This window comes from Ceratotherium simum, chromosome 11 (assembly GCF_057802395.1).
Source record: "Ceratotherium simum simum isolate JZ-2026a chromosome 11, ASM5780239v1, whole genome shotgun sequence".
Lineage (NCBI taxonomy): Eukaryota > Metazoa > Chordata > Mammalia > Perissodactyla > Rhinocerotidae > Ceratotherium > Ceratotherium simum.
In genome coordinates this window covers 23,701,276-23,724,340 of record NC_141910.1, presented here as the reverse complement: position 1 = coordinate 23,724,340, position 23,065 = coordinate 23,701,276, and the positions used below count along the sequence as shown (strand labels likewise).

The window sequence follows — 23,065 nt, the reverse complement described above, 5'->3', positions numbered from 1 at the left end:
CAGCAGCAGCAATCCAGGTCCCTACACAGCAGCCAGTGCGACTTGTAAGAGGAGGCAGGGCGACCCAGGCTGCACATGAACGCTTTCAGAGCGGTAGCCTCGTCCGTGGGAGCGCCCACTGTGCCACAGCGGCCCTACCCATGGGAACGCTCCCCACCAAATGGCAACTGCTCGGCACCCACAAAGGTGTCCCATCCACCATGCAAAGCAGCTCAGTTGAACTGCCTGTGAGTGCAGAGCCGGCCCACATATGAAAGAAAGCGCCCCTCCTGCCGAGCACAGCGGCCCCACCGGCATGTGCCTGCATTACCTGCCAAGCAGTTGCAGCCAGATCGCACCAATATTGAGCAGCCCTACCAGTACAACTTCCAGCATATGGGGCGAGAGTAGAAAACACAGCTCCTGCCGCCCCCCTAGCAGTGGCAGGTGGAATCTGCAACCTGATACTATCACAAACGTGCCCACAAAAGATCAATTCATTAATCACCATGAAGAACTACATTAACACTTCAGAGCAGAAGAAAAACAAGTCTCCAGAAACCAATCCTGAACTCATAGAAAGTTATAATCTACATGACAGAGAATTCAAATAGCTGTCATAAAGAAACTCAACGAGTTACAAGAAAACTCAGAAAGACTTCAATGAGCTCAGGAATAAAATTAATGAGCAGAAGGAATATTTCACCAAAGAGACTGAAGCTCTAAAAGAACAAAACAAAACAGAAATTCTGGATATGAAGAACACAATTAATGAGATAAAAAATAATCTGGAAACTATAAAAAATAGACCTGACATTATGGAGGACAATACTGGTGAATTAGAGGATAGAAATATAGAAATGCTTCAAGTGGAGGAAGAGAGAGAACTAAGATTTTTAAAAAATGAAGGAACTCTTCGAGAAATATCCAACTCAATTAGGAAAAGCAACATAAGAATTATAGGTATTTCAGAGGGAAAAGAGAGGGAGAAGGTAGCAGAGAGCTTGTTCAAAGAAATAATAGCTGAGAACTTCCCAAACCTGAGGAACAAACTGGACTTAGAACTACATGAAGCCAACAGAACCTGTAATTACCTCAGTGCAAAAAGACCTTCTCCAAGGCATATACTATTAAAACCGAGAAAAGTCAATGACAGAAAAAAATATTCAGCAAGGCAGAAGAAAACACCCTACAAAGGAACCCCTATCAGGCTTTCTGTGGATTTCTCAGCAGAAACCTTACAGGCTAGGAGAGAATGGAATGATATATTGAAAATGCTGAAAGACAAAAACTTTCAGCCAAGAATACTCTATCCAGTGAAACTATCCTTCAGATATGATGGAGAAATAAAAGCTTTCCCAGATAAACAAAAGCTGAGGGAGCTCATCGTCACTAGGCATGCCTTAAAAGAAATGTTGAAAGGAGCCCTCCCATCTGAAACTAAAAAGCAAAGGTTTACAAAACCTTGAACAAGGAGATAGACAGACAGAATCATAAAATTGTAGCTCTATATCAGAATAGGTTAGTAAACACCTAATTATAACATAAAAGATAAAGGGATGGAAAGCATCAAAAATAACTATAAACACTTCAATTTAGTAACAAACTCACAACACAAAAAATAATAATTGGTGACAACAATAACTCAGAAGGGGAAGAGTAAAGAGATAGAATTTGCTTAGGCTAATAGAGATAAGAGGTCATCAGAAAATGAACTATCTCATTTATGAGATCTTTAATGCAAACCTCATAGTAACCACTAAACAAAAAATGAAAGCAGAGGTACAAACCATGAATAGAGAAAACCATCACAGAAATCCACCAAACTGAAATGTCAGTCAGAAATACAAGGGAAAAGAAACAATGGAAATATAGAACAACTGGAAAACAAGAGATAAAATGGCAGTATTAAGCCCTCATATATCAGTAATCACTGAGCTAAAAAGCAAATTCACAAGTTATAGAGTACAAGATCAACAAGCAAAATTCAGCTGTGTTTCTATATACCAGAAGTGAATTATCTGACAAGGAATTTAAAATAGCAATTCCCTTTACAATAGCATACAAAAGAATAAAATACTTGAATGAATCTAGCAAAGGAGGTACAAGAATTATACACTGAAATTACAAAACACTGCTTAAAGAAATGAAAGATTTAAATAAATGGAAAGACAGCCCATGTTCATGGAAAGGAAGACTTAACATTGTTAAGATGTTAATACTACCCAAAGCAATCTACAGATTCAACACAGTCTCTGCCCAATTCCAAGAGCCTTTTTGGCAGAAATGGAAAAGCCAAGCCTCAAATTCACACAGAATTTTAAGGAGTTCTGAAAAGCCAAAACAATCTTCAAAAAGAAGACTCCAAAACTTACAACGAAACAAGAGTAATTAAAACGGTATGGTACTGCCATAAGGACAGACATACAGACCAATGAAGTAGAACAGAGAACCCAGAAATAAACGCTCACATAAATGGTCAATTTGTTTTCAACAATGATGCCAAGACCATTCAATGGGGAAGGGACAGTCTTTTCAACAAAAGGTGCTGAGAAAACTGGATATTCACATGCAAAAGAATGAAGGCAGACCTTTACCTTAGACCATACACAAAAATTAACTCAAAATGGATCAAAGATCTAAACTCAGGAGACAAATACATAAAACTCTTCTAAGAAAATGCTGGGGAAAATCTTCATGCCATTTGATTTGGCAATGGTTTCATCAATATGACACCAAAAACACAAGAAACAAAAGAAAAAATAAATAAATTGGACTTCACCAAAATTAAGACTTTCTGTGCTGCGGATGATGTCAAAGTTAGGGATATAGACAGTGGTGATGGTTACACAACATTGTGAATGTATTTAATGCCACTGAAAAGCCATCAACCAAAAACTCAAAACAAGTTAAAAAAAAAAAAAACATGAATACCTGAAAAAGCACATGAGAGAAAAATTCTGCCAATGAAAAATGATGGGATAATTTATCTTCATAAAACATTAAAAATAAAAGTTGTTCAGAAAACAATGGACTACTAATCACGTCTACTACAAAGTTCTGCGAGAAAATAAAAGTAGCTCTAGTATCTTAACATTCAGTCAAACTCTTCAAGCACAAAGAAAACAGACATCTTACAGATGTAAAAACCCAGAATATAATATCCACAAATTTCTTTTCAGGAAAAACAAAAGGTTACTCTGTGAAATCCACAAGAATAAATACAAATTAACTCTGGAATAAGGAAAAAGGAATGAGAAAAACAGGAATGAGGGAAAAGGGTTTGTGGTGAGTCATATACCTAAATACAAAATTAATTCTAAACAACCGTGGGAATTACGGTTATAGTGTAGAATTTTAAAGTTATATAATTTAATAAAGTATGAATAACATAATTAATAAAAACTGGGAAGTGGAAAATGAGAAGACACGAGAAAAATGATGAGAATTTTCTCATCTTCCATAGAAGAGAATCAATCATTACTGTGTTTTAGAATGAAAAGAAACAAACTCATAAAGAAAATGAGAATCAATAATACATTTCAACAAATTTCTTTTTTTTTTTTTGAGGAAGATTGGCCCTGAGCTACCATCTGTTGCCAATCTTTCTCTTTTTTTCCTTTTTTCTCCTCAAAGCCCCAGTAGATAGCTGCATGTTATAGCTGTACACCCTTCTAGTCGCTCTACGTGGGACACCATCTCAGCACGGCTTGATGAGCAGTGAGTAGGTCCGCGCCCAGGATCCGAACTGGCGAACCCCGGGCTGCTGACGTAGAGCACACGAACTTAACCACTACGCCACCGGGCCGGCCTCTCAACAAATTTCTGAACGACTACAATGAATAGGAATACATTTTAAAATGTACAGCTTGAGAAAGCTGTAGCTCAGAATAATTTGTAAGTGAGCTGCAAAGGAGATAGGTCAGTCTTCCCAAGGTAACTGGAAAAGATTCTGGACTCAGAGCACCAGATTTGATGGACAGCAGAAGTGAGTCATGGAGATGAAAACAGAAGATTTCACTGAATTTTTCTTAAAGAAGGATTGTATCTGTGAGCCATCCACCAGTCAGAAAAATATAAGCAGCCAATCTATACCAACCATCCACCAGGGCTCTTCCCAGGGGGAAATTATATAAAACCATGTCTTTTAAGTGTAGATACTGGTACCTCTTTTCTCTTTTAGAAGTTACACAAGCAGAAAGCCTAGTACACTAAAGAGCAAAGTACAAGTTGTTATACCTCCATTACTACCCCTGAAAACATTGCCAAGCAGGAGTCCCATTTGAGAGATAGCTCTAATGGAAAAACATTTCACAACATTCAAGAATATCTATGCCACTTACCTAGTTGTCTTTCTTAAATGTGAATGGATAGCAAAGGCATATGAAGAGACCCAACAACATAAAGGAAAGCATACAGTACAGACAAGACGTTTGAAGATATAATACAAGAAAGAATAATCATTCATGTTAACAGCTCCTAAAAAGGCAGGAAGGAATAGGACTCAAACCATAAAATGTAATATAGAGAAGGATATTGCAATGGCCAGATTATAACTGAAGTACAGTCATAAATTCACATGCTAACAGTATGCAATGTCTCATAAAGCGGTAATCTAAATGTGTGTACAAGTAAGTACACAGGCAGAAGCTAATAACCATAAGAGTATATATCAGTGTTTCTAAAATTAGTCATCACTAATCCCTTTGAGAATCTGAAGAAAATTAAGAACCATTTCCCCGAAAAATGCACGTAATGCACATCGGAATCAGATGAAATTTAAGTCCCTTCTAAACTCTAGGGAATTTGACTTCTGTCATTGAGACATGAAAACCTACTTTTAAAAAAAGCTATTAGCTCCCTTTTAAGATAAATTTATGTAACTTACTGGGATAATAATTTTATGTGAGGGTTCTTCAAATTTGGAAAGCATTTAACAATAAATTTCAACAGAGTGGAAAGATTCTGAAGTTTATTTTTTTAATGTCCTATGACAAAGACTTTATGGTAGAATGGTGTGGAAAGAGACATGTAGAGAGGTAACTCAATCAAACCAAAATATAAGTAACTTTAAATGGAACAGAAAGTCATTTAAATATCAAAATGTTTACTGTAACTTTATATACTAGTTTTACATTTGCTGAAAAACTAATATATACATGTAAAAATTTCAAGCATAGATACAGACAATAAAAAGGAAGTCTCCCACCTATCCCAGGCTACTTCCCCAAAAGCAAACCTGTTAAAATTTGTGCATTTTTCTAAAATTGTTCCAGGCATTCACAAGTACAAAGAGTACATGTATATGTATGTGCATCCTCTTTTTATAATTGTTTTAATACAGACATGCATCACTTAACAATGGGGATACGTTCTGAGAAATGTGTCAGGCAATTTCCTCACTGTGCGAACATTATAGAGTGCACCTACACAAACGCAGATGGTATAGCCTATTACACAGCTAGGCTATATGGTACTAATCTTATGGAACCAAGGTCGTGTATGCAGTCCACCATTAACCAAAATGTCATTATGTGCCCCATGACTGTATACAGTGGGAGAATACACTGTGTAGTTGCTGTTTTCTCTTAATAAAAGATCTATTACCTATGCAGTGTTTAATAAATATATTTCTTGCAGATCATTTCACATGAACATAATACAGCAACTTCAGTCCTTCTCATGGCTACAGAGCATTCTACTATACAGATTTCCAAAACTTATTTAACTAGTCCTACAGTGACAGACATTCATGATCTGCTAGTATAGTCAGTGCTGCAGTGAACATCTTCATGTACATGTATTTAAAGGATAAATTACCAGAAACAGAATTGCTATATTGTTCCCCAAAAGTTATACCACACTCTGGCCAATATAGTGTATTACTGAACATAATGGGAATCACCCAATTCATGAAAATGTTATTACATTATTTGAACCTACATTTAATTGTAAGCAAAGATAAGCATTTTTCTAATACTTAGAAACCATTTGCACTTCTTTTTCTATCAATGTCCTGTTTGTCACGTTTGTCTATTTTCTTCTTGGATTCCAGTACAGGAACTGTCATACAAACAATGAGAAGAGCAATAGCCAATCTAATTATTACTGAGTAAGTCATGCATGTGTATGTGTGTGCATGTGTGTCTCAGGTGAGCAAAGTGACCTGAAAAACTTACTCCAGAGGTGAGGAAAAAAGGATTCAGGCAAGACTCTGTATGAAACCAACCAACCCGGGACACTCTGAAATCAGTTACATGTAATGCTCAAATTAAAAGAACTCAAAACGTAAAAATTACCGATCATTCTAAATCTGTGGTAGATTTAAAAGTAAAGCAATAACAAACCATAGAAACATACAATTAAAATAACTCTTAAAAATATATTTATCTTAAGCAATCTTTTATAGATATTTTAAGTTATTGCCAACTGTTTCACAGATTATGCCACCATTTTTAAATCATTCCCTTATTAGTTTACTTCAAATTTTTGCTACGGTAAAATGCTAAAATTTTTAACAGACCATATTATCAATTATAAACTTGATGAATTTCAGTTTCAATAAAGAAAAATACTTCACTATTCCTAGTTATTTATTCTGTATTATTTAACATATCATTGTTCTCATACTTTGCTGGTCTTGCTGTGAAAAAAATAAAAATTAAAAATCTACTAAACAGACTAACACTTTCAGAAAGTTATGAAAGAAAATTTCCCTTTACTCTGAAATATGAATTGCTTTCTTTAATTTGTTAAAATGACACTGACGCATAAATATACAATATTAAATAAGGGCAGTAAAAAACACACATATTAAAAAATTACCACAACCAATCTAAGAATTAAGGTCTCAAGGCGCACAATTATTAATCAAAAGTCTGAAAATGTTTACATATATAAAAAGTTTATGTGTATGTGCAATGATCATTACATCATTACAATGATGTAATGGAAGAAATAGAAAAATAATGGATGAAAAGTATAATCGGAGAAATGGCTATTATGATAGTAATAATAAATAAAATTAAAATTCCTAAGAAAAGGCTTAACATGAAATAAAATCTATACACAAATAACTGAAATGCTGAATGATACAAAATAAAACAAATGGCATATCATGTTTTGGATAGAAAGAACTTCAGTTCTCCTCAAATTAATCATTATCATAATAAAAACAAGAAAATTTTTCAAGAATAAGACAATGCTAAAATTCATATGGAAAAATAAATGAGACACAAAAATTCTTAAAAAAAATATAAGGAAGAAGGACCAGCCCTGTCAGATATTTAAAAATATTACAAAGACACAAGGGGAAAAATGTAAAGACATCAGTATAAACCCAGGGATCAGAAATGTTTTCTTGATGGGTCAGACAGTAAATATTTTAGGATTGTGGGTCATAAGATCTGTGTCACAAGTACTGTACTCTGCCACTGCAGTGTAGAAGGAGCCACGGACAATATGTAAAAGAATGGGCAAGGCTATGTGGCAAAAAACTTGATTTACAAAATCAGGTGGCCAGCCCGCAGGCCATTAAGTTTACCAATCCCTGGTATATAAATCACGACTAGATATACCAATAGGTCAGTCTACAAAGTCCAGAAATTGACCCAGTCAAGATAAAATTGGTATCTCAAATAAGTGAGGAAAAGAAGAGTTACTGAACAAACAGAAATGGGGACAACCACACAGCAAAAAAATGTAGGGAAAAAAGTTGGATACACACACGACACTTTGAACCAAGATAAATTCCAACTGGATCAAAGATTAAAATATAAAATGGAAACAGAAATTGTAAAGGAAGGAACCAAAGAGGAATTTTCTTATAATCTTGGAGTGGAGAAGGCATTTCAAACCATAACACAAAATCCACAGGCCATACAAAAATTCAACCACAAGTTTAAAACCACAAACTTGAAACTGAACAGCAAAACCACCTTAACCAAAGCAAAACACCACCAAAGTAGAACACAGTCATAACTCATAACACAGACAAAAGTCCAATTTCATTGCTACATAAAAATCTCCTATAAAAAAGAAGAAAACAAGTAAAGCAACTGATAAATGGCAAAGAACGTAAACAGATATTCCCAGAAAAGGAAATAAAAATGGCTCTTAAACACAAAATTTGCAAAATTTCTTTTATTCATATAAAAGAAATGCAAATTTAAAACATCAATGATATCATTTTTCACTCATTAGTTTAGTAAATATCAAGAAGTTTAAGGACACAATGTATTGAGGAGGATAAAGGAAAAGTGGCACTATCATACAATTACCTACCACAAGTAAACCACACATATGCTTTAACCTAACAACCTACTTACAAGTAGGAATTTATCCTACATGATAATTTTGCACCTGGATGAAATGACTATGTTAGAAGTCACTCATAGTAGCATTGTTTATAATAGAAAAGATTGGGGAAAAAATAATGCCTATGAAGGGGAATTAGTTAAATAAATTATGGTACAAGCATATAATGGAACACCATGCAACCTTAAAAAACATAATTGTTTTATATACTGACATGGAATAATCTCCAAGATAAATCATTAAGTGAAAAAAAGCTAATAAGTCCACTTAGTATGCAACATTTGTGGAAAAGAGAAGAACAAGGGAAGAAAAATGTTTATAATTAGATATTTATATAGAAGATCTATGATGCACCTGACAGGATAAGAACTGCATGCCTGGGAGACAGGGGCAGGAGGGGTAAAATGTATAACATATCCTTTTATATTTATTTTTGGGATTTTTGAACCATTTACTTTTTGGATCTATGCCTACTCAAAAAATTAAATTAAAAAAGAAAACAGTATAATAGAAAAGAAACATAGCAATACAACATTCAGGATAGAAGAGTTGACTGTATAAATGAAAATAATAGGAAAACGTCTCTTAATAAACCAAGAGGATTTCATGAAGAATCTCCAATTGAATGACTCTCATTTCCTTCAATTCCACCAGTAATATAGTGAGACACGGGCTCTGAAACCAGACTTCACAGATTCCACTCCCAACTTTTTCATGTCTCGGTTTCTTTAGCTATAAAATGGGGATAACAGAACTTACCTCATTGGGAAGTAAAGCACTTAGAACATATTATAAGGAAGGACTTAATAAACATGAGCTATTAATATTACCTGTGCTGCAGCCCAAATGCAGTCAATATGTTGAGTACTCAGTCGCCCTTCTGCTGCCAAAAAATTCAAAATCACTTGGCACTGTTTGATAATCTGGAAAAGAAAAACTTAGTATAGGTAATTTTAAAAAATATTCTTCTCTCCTGATGGAGCAGAGAAGTCATGTAATTGTCCACAAACCTCAATATGTAAATTTGGTCCAAATATATGCTCTACCACATTGTTGCTTATAAGCCAGTCTGCAAGTTCTTTTGCAATGGACCTAAAGCGAAACAATAAAAATAGTTAATACATTCAAAAAATATTAGTATCATTTTTTCCTATGTCTAAATGGCAAACTCAGTTGAAAACCAAAATTTCTTCACAGACAAATTATAAAGAAGTGATTATATACAATTAACTGTTTAGAGTACTACAAAGAATAACTAAAATATAAGAAATAGTAATATTACCTGAATTTACAAACAAGCAAAAAAAAAAAACCGTGAAAAGTTAGGATAACAACACCACGTACACAGGTGAGAATACCAAGTGTAACACCTAATAAGTGATGTATTTTCTTACTCTAGGACTTTGCGTTCCCACTTTTTAATTTCCATAGTAGGCAGTGAAGCATTCAGGGAAGGTTTCCCAATATGCCCTCTATGGTAAGATAACATCAGGAAAGTAGGTTACCAAAAGGGTGAAAAAAAGAATTATCTCCAAGTCAAACTGCAAGTCTCTTGCCTAATACTAATGAAGATTCCACTAATGTGGTCCCTCTAACAAAGATATCAATTGATCATTCAGAACAACTTAATTACATTTACCAACACCTCATCCTTTACTTCAAAAAACAAAGTTTTTATTTTAGAACAGTTTTAGATTATCCTTCATTTTTTAAGAAGAGCTATCAATTCTCTTTTAGAGTAATAGCTCACCGGCACAGAAGTTAACTTATTATGTTAGTTCTACCAAGAAGGTAACGTGAGTTTATCAGTTAATTATCTTTTACAGCTTTGAGATATACATGACATATAATAAACTGAAAATATTTAAAGTGTACAGTTTGATGAATTTAAGCTTAAGCATACATCTATGAATCCATCATCTCTGTCAAGATAATAAACACATACATCAACCCAAAAAGTTTCTTTATGCCCTTCGTGATTTCCACCCCTCTCCCAGCCCCCACAACCCCACTCCTCAAACAACCAGTGATCTGCTTTTCATTATTATAAATTAGTTTTCATTTTCTCAAATTTTATGTAAAAAAAAATGACAGAGTATGCTTTCTTTTTTTATCTGGTTTCTTTCATTCAATATATGATTTGTCCATTTTGTTTCATTTATCAATAGCCCATGGGTTCTTTCCAGGTTTTGGCAATTATGAATAAAGCTGCTATAAACATCCATGTGCTGGTTTTTGTGCGGACAGAAGTTTTCAACTCCTTTGGTTAAATACCAGGGAGCACAACTGCTGGATCATATGGTAAGAGTATGTTGAGTTTTGTCAGAAACTGCCAAACTGTCTTCCCAAGTGGTCGTACCTTCCTGCATTCCCACCAGCAATGAATGAGAGTTCCTGTTGCTCCACATTCTTGTCAGCTTTTGACGTTATCAGTGTTCTGGATTTTGACCATTCTAAAAGGTGTGTCGTCGAATCTCATTTTTGTTTTAATTTCTATTTCTCTGATGAAAGAGGATGTGGAGCATCTTTTTACGTGCTTACTTGCCATCTGTATATCTTCTTTGGTGAAGTGTCTGTTAAAGTCTTTGGCATATTTTTTAATCAGGTTGTTCATTTTCTTATTGTTAAATTTAAGAGTTCTTTGTATATTTTGGATAACAGTCCTTTATCAGATGTGTCTTTTGCAAATATTTTTCCCCATTTGTGGCTTGTCTTCTCATTCTCTTGACATTGTCTTTCACAGAGCAGTTTTTAGTTTTAATAAAGTCCAGCTTATCAAGTCTTTCTTTTTTTTTTTTTTTTGTGAGGAAGATCAGCCCTGAGCTAACATCTATGCCAATCCTCCTCTTTTTGCTGAGGAAGACTGGCCCTGGGCTAACATCTGTGCCCATCTTCCTCCACTTTATATGGGACACCACCACAGCATGGCCTGACAAACAGTGCATGGGTGCGCACCCAGGATCTGAACCCGGGCTGCCAGCAGCAGAGCACGTGCACTTAACCGCTACACCACGGGGCTGGCCCCTATCAATTCTTTCTTTCATGATCATGGTGCTGTATCCAAAAAGGCCATTGCCATATCCAAGGTCATCTAGGTTGTCTCCTATATTATCTTCTAAGAGTTTTATAGTTTTGCATTTTATGTTTATGTGTGTGATCCATTTTGAATTAATATCTGTGAAGGATGTGAGGTCTGTGTCTAGATGCACTGCTTTTTTCATGTGGTTGTCCATTTATTTCAGCACCATTTGTTGAAAGACTATCTTCACTCCATTGTACTGCCTTTGTTCTTTTTTCAAAGATCAGCTGACTATATTTATATGGGTCTATTTCTGGGCTCTCTATTCTGTTCCATTAAGCCATTTGTCTATTCTTTCACCAATACCACACTGTCTTGATTACTGTAACTTTATAGAAAGTCTTGAAGGTGGGTAGTGTCCATCCTCCAATTTTATTCGTTTCTATATTGTGTTGGCTATTCTTGGTCTTTTGCCTCTCCATATAAACTTTAGGATCTGTTTGCTGATATCCACAAAATGAACTGCTGAGATCTTGACTGAGATTGTACTGAATCTATAGATAAGAGTTGGGAAGAACTGATACCTTTCCAATTTTAAGTCTTCCTATCCATGGACATGGAATCTCTCACCATTATTTAGTTCTTCTTTGATATCTTTCACCAGAGTTTTGTAATTTTCCTCATATAGATCTTGCTCGTATTTTGTTAAATTTATACAAAAGTATTTCATTTTTTATGGTGCTAAGGGAAATGGTATTATATTTTAAATTTGAAATTCCTTTGTTCATTGCTGGTATATAGGAAAGTGATTAACTTTTGTGTATTAACTTGTATGTCCTGCCACCTTGCTGTAATTGCTCATTAGTTCTACACATTTCTCAATTCTTTCAGACTTTCTATATAGATGACCATGTCATCTGCAATCAAAGACAGTTTTATTTCTTCTTTTCCAATCTGTATCCCTTTTATTTCTCTTTCTTGCCTTATTGCATTAGGTAGGACTTCCAGTACAATCCTGAAAAGCAGTGGTGAGAGGAGACACCCTTTCCTTGTTCCTGATCTAAGGAAAGCTTTGAGCTTTTCACCATTAAGTATAATGTTAGCTGTGGGTTTTTTGTAGGTGTTCTTTACGAAGTTGAGGAAGTTCTCCTCTATTCCTAGTTTACTGAGAGTTATCATGAATGAGTGTTCCACTTTGTCAAATGTTTTTGCATCTATTCATATGATCATGTGATTTTCCTCCTTTGCCTGTTGCTGTAATGGATTACATTAACTGACTGTGAAATCTTGAACCAGTCTTGCTACCTGAGATAAGTCTCAGCTGGTTGTGACGTACTATTCATTTTACACATTGTTGGATTTGATTTGTTGCTAGTATTTTATGAGAATTTTTGCATCTACATTCATAAGAAATACTGGTCTGTAGTTTTCTTCTCTAGTAATGTTTGTCTGGTTTTGGTAGTAGGGTGTTCTGACCACAAAGAATGAGTAAGGTAGGATTCCCTCTGCCTCTATTTACTGAAAGAGACTATAGAGAATTGGTATAATTTCTTCCTTAAATATTTGGTAGAATTCACCAGTGAACACATCTGGGCCTGGTGCTTTCTGTTTTTAGAAGGTTATTAATTGCTGATTCAACTTCTTTAATAGATATAGGCCTATTCAGAGTGTCTATTTCTTTAAAATTTTTTAAGATGGCTATTACAGAGGAACATTTAATGAAAAAAAGTAGTGACAGATATATTGTGGGTGGAAGAAAACATTTCATAGGATGTGCAGTAAAAGACCCCAAATTTTTTCATTTACATAAATTATACATAAAGAAACTGTAAGGACTGAAAAATTTCTTTTGTTTTGCCATAGAAGAATTACATTTAATTAAAAAAAAATTTATTCTAAAGATTAAAAGAAAGCAATAAGTTAGATATACAGGCCTCAAAATGTAAAACATTAAAATAAAACTACTAATGATATCTTTTACCTATTTGACAGCACCCTACAGAAGCTGTGATCCATGATTCAACTCTCTGATTTGCATAACATACAAAAAAGACAATTCAACAACTAAAAATAATTCTAATAATAAACTCCATTCTTTCAGTCTCCTGAAGGACATTAAAAGGAGATCCAGGGACTTTCATAATAGCTGAGAACAGTAAATGAGCAAGTATAAAACTGGACATTATCAATAACAACCATTCAGGGCTCCGGAAACATACATATAATGAGAAGGAGTGGGGAGAGCAGGAAAAAAATTTGAAGAAATTATGGCCCAAACATCCCAAATTTGATGAAAAATGTTCACCTACACATCCAAGAAGCACAACAAATTCAAACTAGGATAAACACAAGGAAATCCACACCTAGACACATCATAATCAAACTGTGAAAAGACAAAGACCAAGAGAAAAATCTTAAAAGCAGCAAGAGAAAAAGAACCAAACGTGTACAAGGGAACCACAATAAGATTAACAGCTGATTTATCAGAAACAAAGGAACAGAGCTATACTGGAACAACTGTTTCCATATTTTACTAGAACTAAGTTAGTATTAATCTGAAGTAGACAGTAATAAATTAAGATGCATATTGTAACCCACAAAGCAACCACCGAAAAAATAATTTTTAAAGTACCAAAAAAAAAAAAAAAATCAATGGAATTAAAATGGTAAACTACGATATACCCACATACTGCAAAATAAGGCAGTCAAGAAGAAACAGAAAAACAAAGGACAGGAGATGTATAGAAAACCAACAGCAAAATGGCACACATAAATGCAACTATATAAATAACATGTAGAGTGAACAGATTAAATACTCCAATCAAAAGGCAGATTGTAGAACTAGATTTTTCTTAAAAAAATCCAACTATATGATGCCTCCAAGAGACATACTTTAGATCCAAAAACACAAACAGGTTGAAGTAAGAGGATGGAAAAAGATATCCCATGAAAACAGTAAGCATAATAAAGTTCCAGTTGAACATCAGACAAAATAGACTTTAAGCCAAAAAATGTTTTAAAGAGGCAAAGAGGGACATTTTGTAATGAGAAAAGGATGAAGTTATCAGGAACATAACAACTGTAAACATATATGGACCTAACAAAAGTCCCAAAATACATGAAGCAAAAACCAACAGAATGAAGGGAGAAAAAGACAAATAGTACAGCCAATTCTTGTTACTCATGGCAGTTATATAGAGTCGTTGCACTGAATTAGCTAATAGTGAACCCTTGAGTTTCTCTTTTTTTAATTATTGTCACCCACTACTTTAATGGGTAAAAAGAGTATGTCAGCATCAAGGGCATCCTAGAGTGGGTTCTCTTTAGAAGAATAACTCAATGCAATTATGTGACTTGCTGTTTGCCTTTGACTGGAAGAAGACAGAGGGTTTGATTAAAACACAAACTTTACATGATAACTTTAGGTACCCAATTTGTTTTATAATCCATTGCAGAACTCCATTATTTTTTATTTTATTCTTTTGGTGCAGAAGATTAGTCCTGAGCTAACATCCATTGCCAATTCTTCTCCTTTTCCTGAGGAAGACTGGCCCTGAGCTAACATCTGTGCCCATCTTCCTCTATTTTATATGTGGGACGCCTGCCACAGCATGGCTTGCTAAGGGGTGGGTAGGTCCGTGCCCAGGGTCCGAACCTGCGAACGCCAGGCCGCCAAAGCAGTGTGTGAACTTAACCACTACGCCACTGGGCTGGCCCCCAGAACTCCTTTAAAGACAGATGTTTCACAGAACTAAGATTTGTTTTGAAGTTCACACTTCAGTCAGAGAAATCCAAGAGAAGCTTTTCCCCTTATGCAAAAATACCACCATAGACCATCAGCATCCTTCCCCCAACCCCATTCTCTCTGAAAAAAGAGACACGGCTCTCATTTGGGTATTAACAATGCTCTCTTAGTGTTGCTTTCTTTTATTTGGCCCTCTTTTTCTAGAAACTACCTTTCTTTTTAATTGAGGTATAATTGACATATTATATATTAGTTTCGGGTATACAATATAATGATTCAATATTTGTATATATTGCAAAATAATCACCACAGTAAGTCTAGTTAACATCTGTCACCACACAGAGATAAAAAAAATTTTGGGGGCCAGCCCGGTGGCATAGCGGTTAAGTTTGAACATTATGCTTCAGTGGTCCAGGGTTCACTGGTTCGGATCCTGGACCTACTCACCGCTCATCAAGCCATGCTGAGGCGGCGTCCCACATAGAAGAGCCACAACTCTACAACTATGATACACAACTATGTACTGGGGCTTTGGGGATTGAAAAGAAAAAAGAGGAAGATTGGCAACAGATGTTAGCACAGGGCCAATCCTCCTCAGAAAAAAACAAATAAAAACAACTTCCTGCTCTGATCACTTCTTTGAGTCTTCATTCTCTTGTGAAGGCTCCCATGTGCATGTAAAAATTAAAAAAAAAAAATTTTTTTCCTTGTGATGAGGACTTTTAAGTTCTATTCTCTTAGCAACATTCAAATATGCAATACACTATTATTAACTACAGTCACCACGTTGTAAATTATATCCTCATGTGTTATTTATTTTATAACTAGAAGTTTGTACCTTTTGACCCCCTTCACCCATTTCACCCACCCCCTACCTCTGACAACCACCAATCTGTTCACTGTATCTATGAGTTTGAGTTTTTTTCTTTTTTTCTTTTTTTAAGTCCACATATAAGTGAGATCATATGGTATTTGTCTTTCTCTGACTTATTTCACTTAGCATAATTCCCTCAAGTCCATCCATGTTGTCAGAAGTGGCAAGGTGTCATTCTTTTTTATGGTTGAATAGTATTCCACTGTATACATATACAACAGAATTGAAGGGAGAAAAAGACAAACAACACAGTCGATTCTTGTTACTCATGGCAGTTATATTCTATAAAACCACTCCACTGAATTAGTTAATACTGAACCCTTGAATCTTAAATCCTAAAAACAACTTATCTTAGTAGATTCTATTTTCTCTATTTTACAAAACAGAAAATGGGGTTTAGAAGTATTTAGATGACTTGCCTGGGGCTGCCCCACTAAAAGGTGCTAGAATTGGGATTCACATCCCATCCAGCTGGCCCCAGAGCCAGAACTTCTTGCACTACACTGCACTGCCTCGTACCATTTCCATCCTCTGGTCATCTCTGTACCAGTGCAAGAATGCAGAGCATCAACTTGTTTGACTTCAGTTGGGAATTTGCATATTAATGGGAGACTCAAATTATTTACTGCTCTGTGCATTTCCATAAATGACCATGAAAGTATCACAAGTATGGATTTGGGGGTTACAAATAAATTGCAGCAAATAGGCAAATTCACAAATACAGAATCCACAAAATGAGGATCAACTGCAGCTGGAGACTTCAATACCCTACTTTTAATAATGAATAGACGAACTAGGCAGAAAATCAACAAGGATATAGAAGGCAAATGATACTATAAACTCATTAGACCTAAGAGACATCTACAGAACAGTCCATGCAACAGCAGCAGAATAAACAGTCTTCTTAAGCACACATGAACATTCTGTCGTACAGATCATATGCTAATCCATAAAATAAGACAACCCAATTAAAAACTGCACAAAAAAGTGAACAATTCACCAAAGAAGAAACAGAATGGAAAATAATCATATAAAAAGATATTCGGGGCCGGCCCCATGGCTTGGTGGTTAAGTGAGCGTACTGCGATGCTGGTGGCCTGGGTTCGGATCCCGGGCGCGCACCGAGGCACCACTTCTCCGTCCATCCTGAGGCCGAGTCCCACATACAGCAACTAGAAGGATGTGCAGCTATGACATACAACTATCTACTGGGGCTTTGGGGGAAAAAATAAATAAATAAAATCTTTAAAAAAAAAAAAAAAGATATTCAATACTATTAATAATTAGAGAACTGCAAATTAAAACCATAATGAAATACCACATTACACCCACTAGAATGGCGATAATCAAAAAGACAGATAATAACAAGTGCTGGTAAGAATGGGGAGAAACTGCAATCTTCATACATTGCTGGTGGGAATGTAAAAGAATGCAGGTACTCTAGAAAGCATTTTGACAATTTTTTTTTTAAGTCAAACAGAAAATGACCATACAAACCAGCAATCATACTCCTAGGTATCTATCAAGATAAATGAAAATACACATCAACAAAAAGACTTGTACACAAATGTTTAAGGACAGGGCCGGCCCCGTGGCTTAGCGGTTAAGTGCACGCGCTCCGCTACTGGTGGCCCGGGTTCGGATCCCAGGCATGCACCGACGCACCACTTCTCCGGCCATGCTGAGGCCACATCCCACATATAGCAACTAGAAGGATGTGCAACTATGACATACAACTATCTACTGGGGCTTTGGGGGAAAAAAAAAGGAGGAGGATTGGCAATAGCTGTTAGCTCAGAGCCGGTCTTGCTCAGCAAAAACAGGAGGATTAGCATGAATGTTAGCTCAGGGCTGATCTTCCTCACACACAAAAAATAAATAAACAAATAAAAGTTTAAAGACAGCATTATTCATACTAACCAAAAAAGTGGAAACAATCAAAATATTCATCAAGTGATAAATGGATAAATAAAATGTGTTATATCTACATAATGTAATACTACACAGCAATAAAAAGCAACGAAGTAATGATTCACACCACAACAGGAATGAACTTCAAGAAAAACACTATACTAAGTGAAAGAAGATAATAAAAAGACCACTATCATATGATTCCATTTATAATGAAATGTCCAAAATGGGCAAATCTAGAGACAAAGTAGATTAAGGGGGCTAGGAGTAAAATGAGAACTGACTACAAATGAACGAAAGGGATATTTTTGATCCCTTTTGATGGAAATGTTCTAGAACTGGATTGTGATGATAGCTGCACAACTCTATATATTTACTAAAATTCATTGTAAAAACTGGTGAATGTATGACGTACAGTATTTATACCTTAATAAAAGTGATTAAAAAAAGAGACCCAATTCAAAGGCTCCAACAATATTTATCACACTTTTTCTATTTGCTCCAATATTCTCACACTATGTGCACCCCCTTTCTCTTCCCAACTTAAACTGCCTCTACCCACTATTCCTCAAAACTTTTGCTCTTCTCCCTCTTCTCTTAACCATGTCTTTAGGATGTATATTCCTTATATTTTTTGAATGGAATTCCTTCTTACTTTCTATCCACTGTTTCAGCAACATAAAAACCAGCCTGGACGTGTGTGGGGTTATTGCACTGATGATTCTTGGCTGTTTTTTTTTTTTTTCTTTTTGCAGGGGTGGGGGTTGGGGGGTGATTACTGCATTGGCAATTTTAAGATTCTCTTAGGCAGTTTTGTGGGGGTAGAAGGGTGGGAATGGGGGCACTGAGGGGCCAAAAGGGAAATCCAGAGCTGTAGTTTTACATACATTGAATATGGTCCATACAATTTCCTGATGGTGTGAAATAGCACTCCTAGTATAACCCAGAGTTTATAAAGCTAAGACCAATTCTGCGCAAAACATTTTAAGGGGACCACTGACAAAGAATGTTGTCAGAGGTGAATGACTGGTCTGGTGATAAAAATAAAAACCACACCATATGAGGAACAATTGGAGGAATAAGAACTCTTTAGCCTGAAGAAGAAAAAGATTAAAGAGACAAGAGTCTCTGGCTTTCAAATTCGTGAAGGACTGGATTCAACTGAGTTAGCGCCATTGGGCGTAACTAAGATCAATGCACAAAAGTTACAGTAAAGCAAAAACATGACTCATTCATACAATTATAGATTTTCTAACACCTTAAAACTATATAACTCTGTTCATGCAGAAGATATTACTACCCAACTGAGATTAATAAACTGATTTCTGGGGCTGGCCTGGTGGCACAGTGGTTAAGTTCAGTGTGCTCCACTTCTGCGGCCCAGGTTCACAGGTTCGGATCCTGGGTACGGACCTACACCATTTATTAAGCTATGCTGTGGTGGTATCCTACATACAAAATAGAGGAAGATGGGCACAGATGTTAGCTCAGGGCCAATCTTCCTCACCAAAAAAAGAAATAAATAAAATAAAACTGATTTCTATAATGGATGGACAACTAAATCGAATAAATATTGGAATAAATAAGTATTTCCAAGAACTTGAAAAGCCCTAAAGGTATTAACACTACTTCTTTTCATACATGAGCATCAGTGACTTGGTTTTTCCCCATCAAATGTACTGAATGAGGTCTTTTCTTTTTCTGCATCAAGTGTGCTTTCTGAAAACTATGAGCACCATATTCTTTACTACTAAATTCTCCTGTAAATAGCATCCTTTTGCATTTTGTGACAAATAATACTATATGTTGGTATATGCTTTTAAAAAACATAAAGAAATGTTTCAATATATTCTTCTGAAAGCTTACTAAAGACCGTACAAATGAAGCTACAAGGCAAATTTCTAGTAAACACTTCAATTCTAATAAAGTCACAATTATATGTACCATATAAACAGCTAAATATTAAAATGGTATAGTAGGTAAAACGGTATAAATTAATGCTCCTACTTACGTTTCTGTGTCTGATACCAATGATTCATTATTGCACACATCATTAAAGGTGTGAAGTTGATTCTATAGTTAGAGAAAAGAAATTAAACTTTTTTCCAACATTATTCTTGTATATGTTAACAACTGTCAAGAAACATGGTTTGATATACGTAGATCATAATCAATAATCACATCAAAATTATAAAATATAAGATAGATAACCAGATACATATACTTTCCAATTAATCTGGCTATTTTCTTTGTCATATTAAAACACTAAATAAATTCATTCCACAAATAATACTTATGCTTTATTCCACTAAGCACACTAGAGAAAACAAAGCTGAATAAGGGAAAAACACAAAAATCTTAACGCAAGGCAGCTAGTAATATGTCATTACAGACATAAAGTTTCGGGAAAGGCGCCCTAGGATAAACACATTTCAGATTTAATTTGAGAAAACGTCAACAAGTATTTTCTATATTTACAAAGTCCAATACATGAGTAAAATCTAGCTACTTCAGAATAACTACACTACGAAAACAGGCAGAAAATGCAAAGGATCAAAGCTAATGGAGACCTTGGTAAACAAGAGAAAGCATATCTATTCTAAAAGATGCAGCTAACTAGTTAGCTCTAGCAAATTGCTGTTATGCAAGAATATAGACTCAAGGATACCAGGTCTGCCTCTCCACCCCATCCCTCAAGAGAAGCCAATAATACAGATTTCTCCCTATTTAAAACATTATTTGTTACTGTACAAACCAAACAAAACATTTCTGTTACTCAAATTTGGCCTATGGCCTAATAATCTGTGGCTTCTGTCTGGAAAATGAATTAAGTAACTACTTATAATCTCTTCCAATTCTTTTTCTCTCTGAAAACACTGCTTTCTAAATGTAAAAAACTGAATAGTTAAAAAAAATAGTGAAGGAGTTGGACCCTGAAATCAAAAAGACCAAAGGTATAAATCCTCCTAAATCTAAGCCTCAGTTTCCTTTTATTTAAAATAGGGAAAATATAGAAATTATTTGTAAAGACCATACAAAGTAATGCATGCAAAATACCGAGCACAATGCCTAGCATTGTAGGAGCTCCATAAATAGTAGATGTTATTACGATGATGATGACAGTCTGGAAGGCAAATAAAAAATGACCAAAAATAAAGCACATATAGCTTACCGTTATCTGACTTAGTCCAGCCAACCTCATAGTCAAAGTAGGTGACATAAAGTACTTAAATGCAAGATCAAGGCTTTCTTTATCAAAGCATAACGTTGTATCCAATGGTTCTTTCACTGTGCTCCACATTAAGTCAGCCATGTTGCGAGCCGCACTCTGTCTTAACTCCTGATCAGAGAGCTTGCATAAATACCTGAAACGATTCAGAAATAAAACATACACAAAAACTTGCAAAATATTTCTAAAGGCCACTGAATAATTCAATAATATTCCTTTGCTCCACACCTCCAAAATGTTTAGTACAATAGAACCTGGCATCCTGGGATTAAGATTCCCAATTTAAACCATTTCTAAGTGATGCTTCAAGGACTGTGACCTGTGGCAGTGCGTCCTTTGCTGAGAGACCAACTTGAATCAGAAACTGCAAAGAGCCAAGTCATTTAACACCGGATTCTGCACCAGCAGTAAAGCTTTACTGTTCTCTAATACCAGTCAAGTACATAGCTCCTGTTTTAGTAAATTTCAGCTGACATCCTATAAACAGTACATCTACTCCCCCACGCAGCCAAAATTCTTTACAATGTGTACATTTTAAACATTATTCTTTTTTGGCTTCCAAAAACCACAAACCACTGGTTTTCCTCTCAGGCCCTGCCTATTCTATTCAGTTGGTTCCTCCTTCTCTATCCAACCTTGCAACATTAGTGCTCCTCAGGGCTTGTAACCGACTGCAGAAAGGCCCCAAATTCCTCCCACTGCTTTATGCAGAAGTCTTTGCAGTGTGACTTTGTCACTCTTCCCATCATGAGATGTCATCTATTTCTCTATGCCCTTGAATCTGTGCTATGCCATGAAATTTTCTTTGGACAATGGGGCATTAAGAGATGTGATATAAGCAGAAGCTTGAAAAGTCTTTCAGCTTTCCCTCTCTCACTGGGAACTCTTTCACCACCAAGAAAAGGAACCCAGATTAGCCTGCTAGATAAAGAGACATGGCTGATGCCCCAAGTGACATCTAGCCAACTGCAAGACGTGTATGAGCTCCCCTGTCCTCCCCAAGACCAATCAGCCTGCCAACCACAGGACATATGAGTGAAGCTATCCTAGAGCATCCAGTTCTAGCCTCGATAGACCAGATCAGTAGAGCTAGCCTCGATAGACCAGATCAGTAGAGCTAGCTATCAAGAGAACTGAGAAATAATAAATGGCTGTTATTTTAAGCTACTAAGTTTGGGGAGTTTTTTCTTACACAGCAAAAGCAAACTGATACAGGACTCCATCTTAGACTCACTTCTATTCTCTTTCCATATTCTCTCCCCAGATGACCTCATTCATTCCTGTGGTTTTTAAGTACTGTCTTTATGCTGACAACTCTTAAATTAATGATATTGTTCTGAATTACAGGCTTATCCTCCTAATTTGCCAGTGCCACTTAAATATCCCACAAGCACCTCAAAATAAAGTATTTAAGTTCCCCCGATCTTTCACATCTCAGTTAATGACACCCACAGCACAAAGGAGAAATCGACGGTAGGGAGGTTAGAGTGTCATCCATGATGGTGCCCTTTTCCTTACACTCCGAAATCATCAATCTTGTCAATTTCACTTTCATTTATATCCATTCAATATTCAAAATCACCATAAATAATCCTTGTACAAGTAACCATCGTTTCTTCCCAGGACAACTACATTAACCTTTCAATTGGTCTCCTAGCTTCTACTCCAACCTCCCTATAATTTATGACCCACTTAAAGGCCAAAGTGATCTGTTAAAAACCATCATGACTCATCTGCTTAAAACTCTTCAATAGATTCCCATTGCTAAATTAAATCCAAACTCCTTACAATAACTTGAAGGTCCTGAATAATCTGCCCCCGCTTATCCAACCATATATCATAATTATACCCCCTTACACACCATGCTCCACACCAGTCTGCTTCTAATTTCTTTAACATGTCATACTCTTTCCAACTTCAAAGCCTATGCCCTTATGTTCCTTCTACCTGAAATACGTCCTTCCAATTATCATCCAATTGGATGATTCATGT

At 35.7% G+C, this 23,065-nt stretch overlaps 1 protein-coding gene across 2 annotated transcripts in view; it reads right to left on the bottom strand.

Annotated features, from left to right (window-relative positions):
• The window catches only part of USP34 (ubiquitin specific peptidase 34), a 243,433-nt gene that overhangs the window by 137,068 nt on the left and 83,300 nt on the right, over positions 1 to 23,065 (bottom strand). Inside the window, exons 5-9 of one of the 2 annotated variants that reach the window (XM_087436700.1) lie at positions 21,017 to 21,209; positions 19,856 to 19,917; positions 9,690 to 9,767; positions 9,306 to 9,387; positions 9,126 to 9,218 (exon numbers count right to left, since the gene is read on the bottom strand). In XM_087436700.1, the coding sequence (XP_087292826.1) occupies positions 9,126 to 9,218; positions 9,306 to 9,387; positions 9,690 to 9,767; positions 19,856 to 19,917; positions 21,017 to 21,209 (508 nt within the window). The remainder of the gene's footprint in view (positions 1 to 9,125; positions 9,219 to 9,305; positions 9,388 to 9,689; positions 9,768 to 19,855; positions 19,918 to 21,016; positions 21,210 to 23,065) is intronic. The other variant, XM_087436699.1, reaches the window with a different exon arrangement.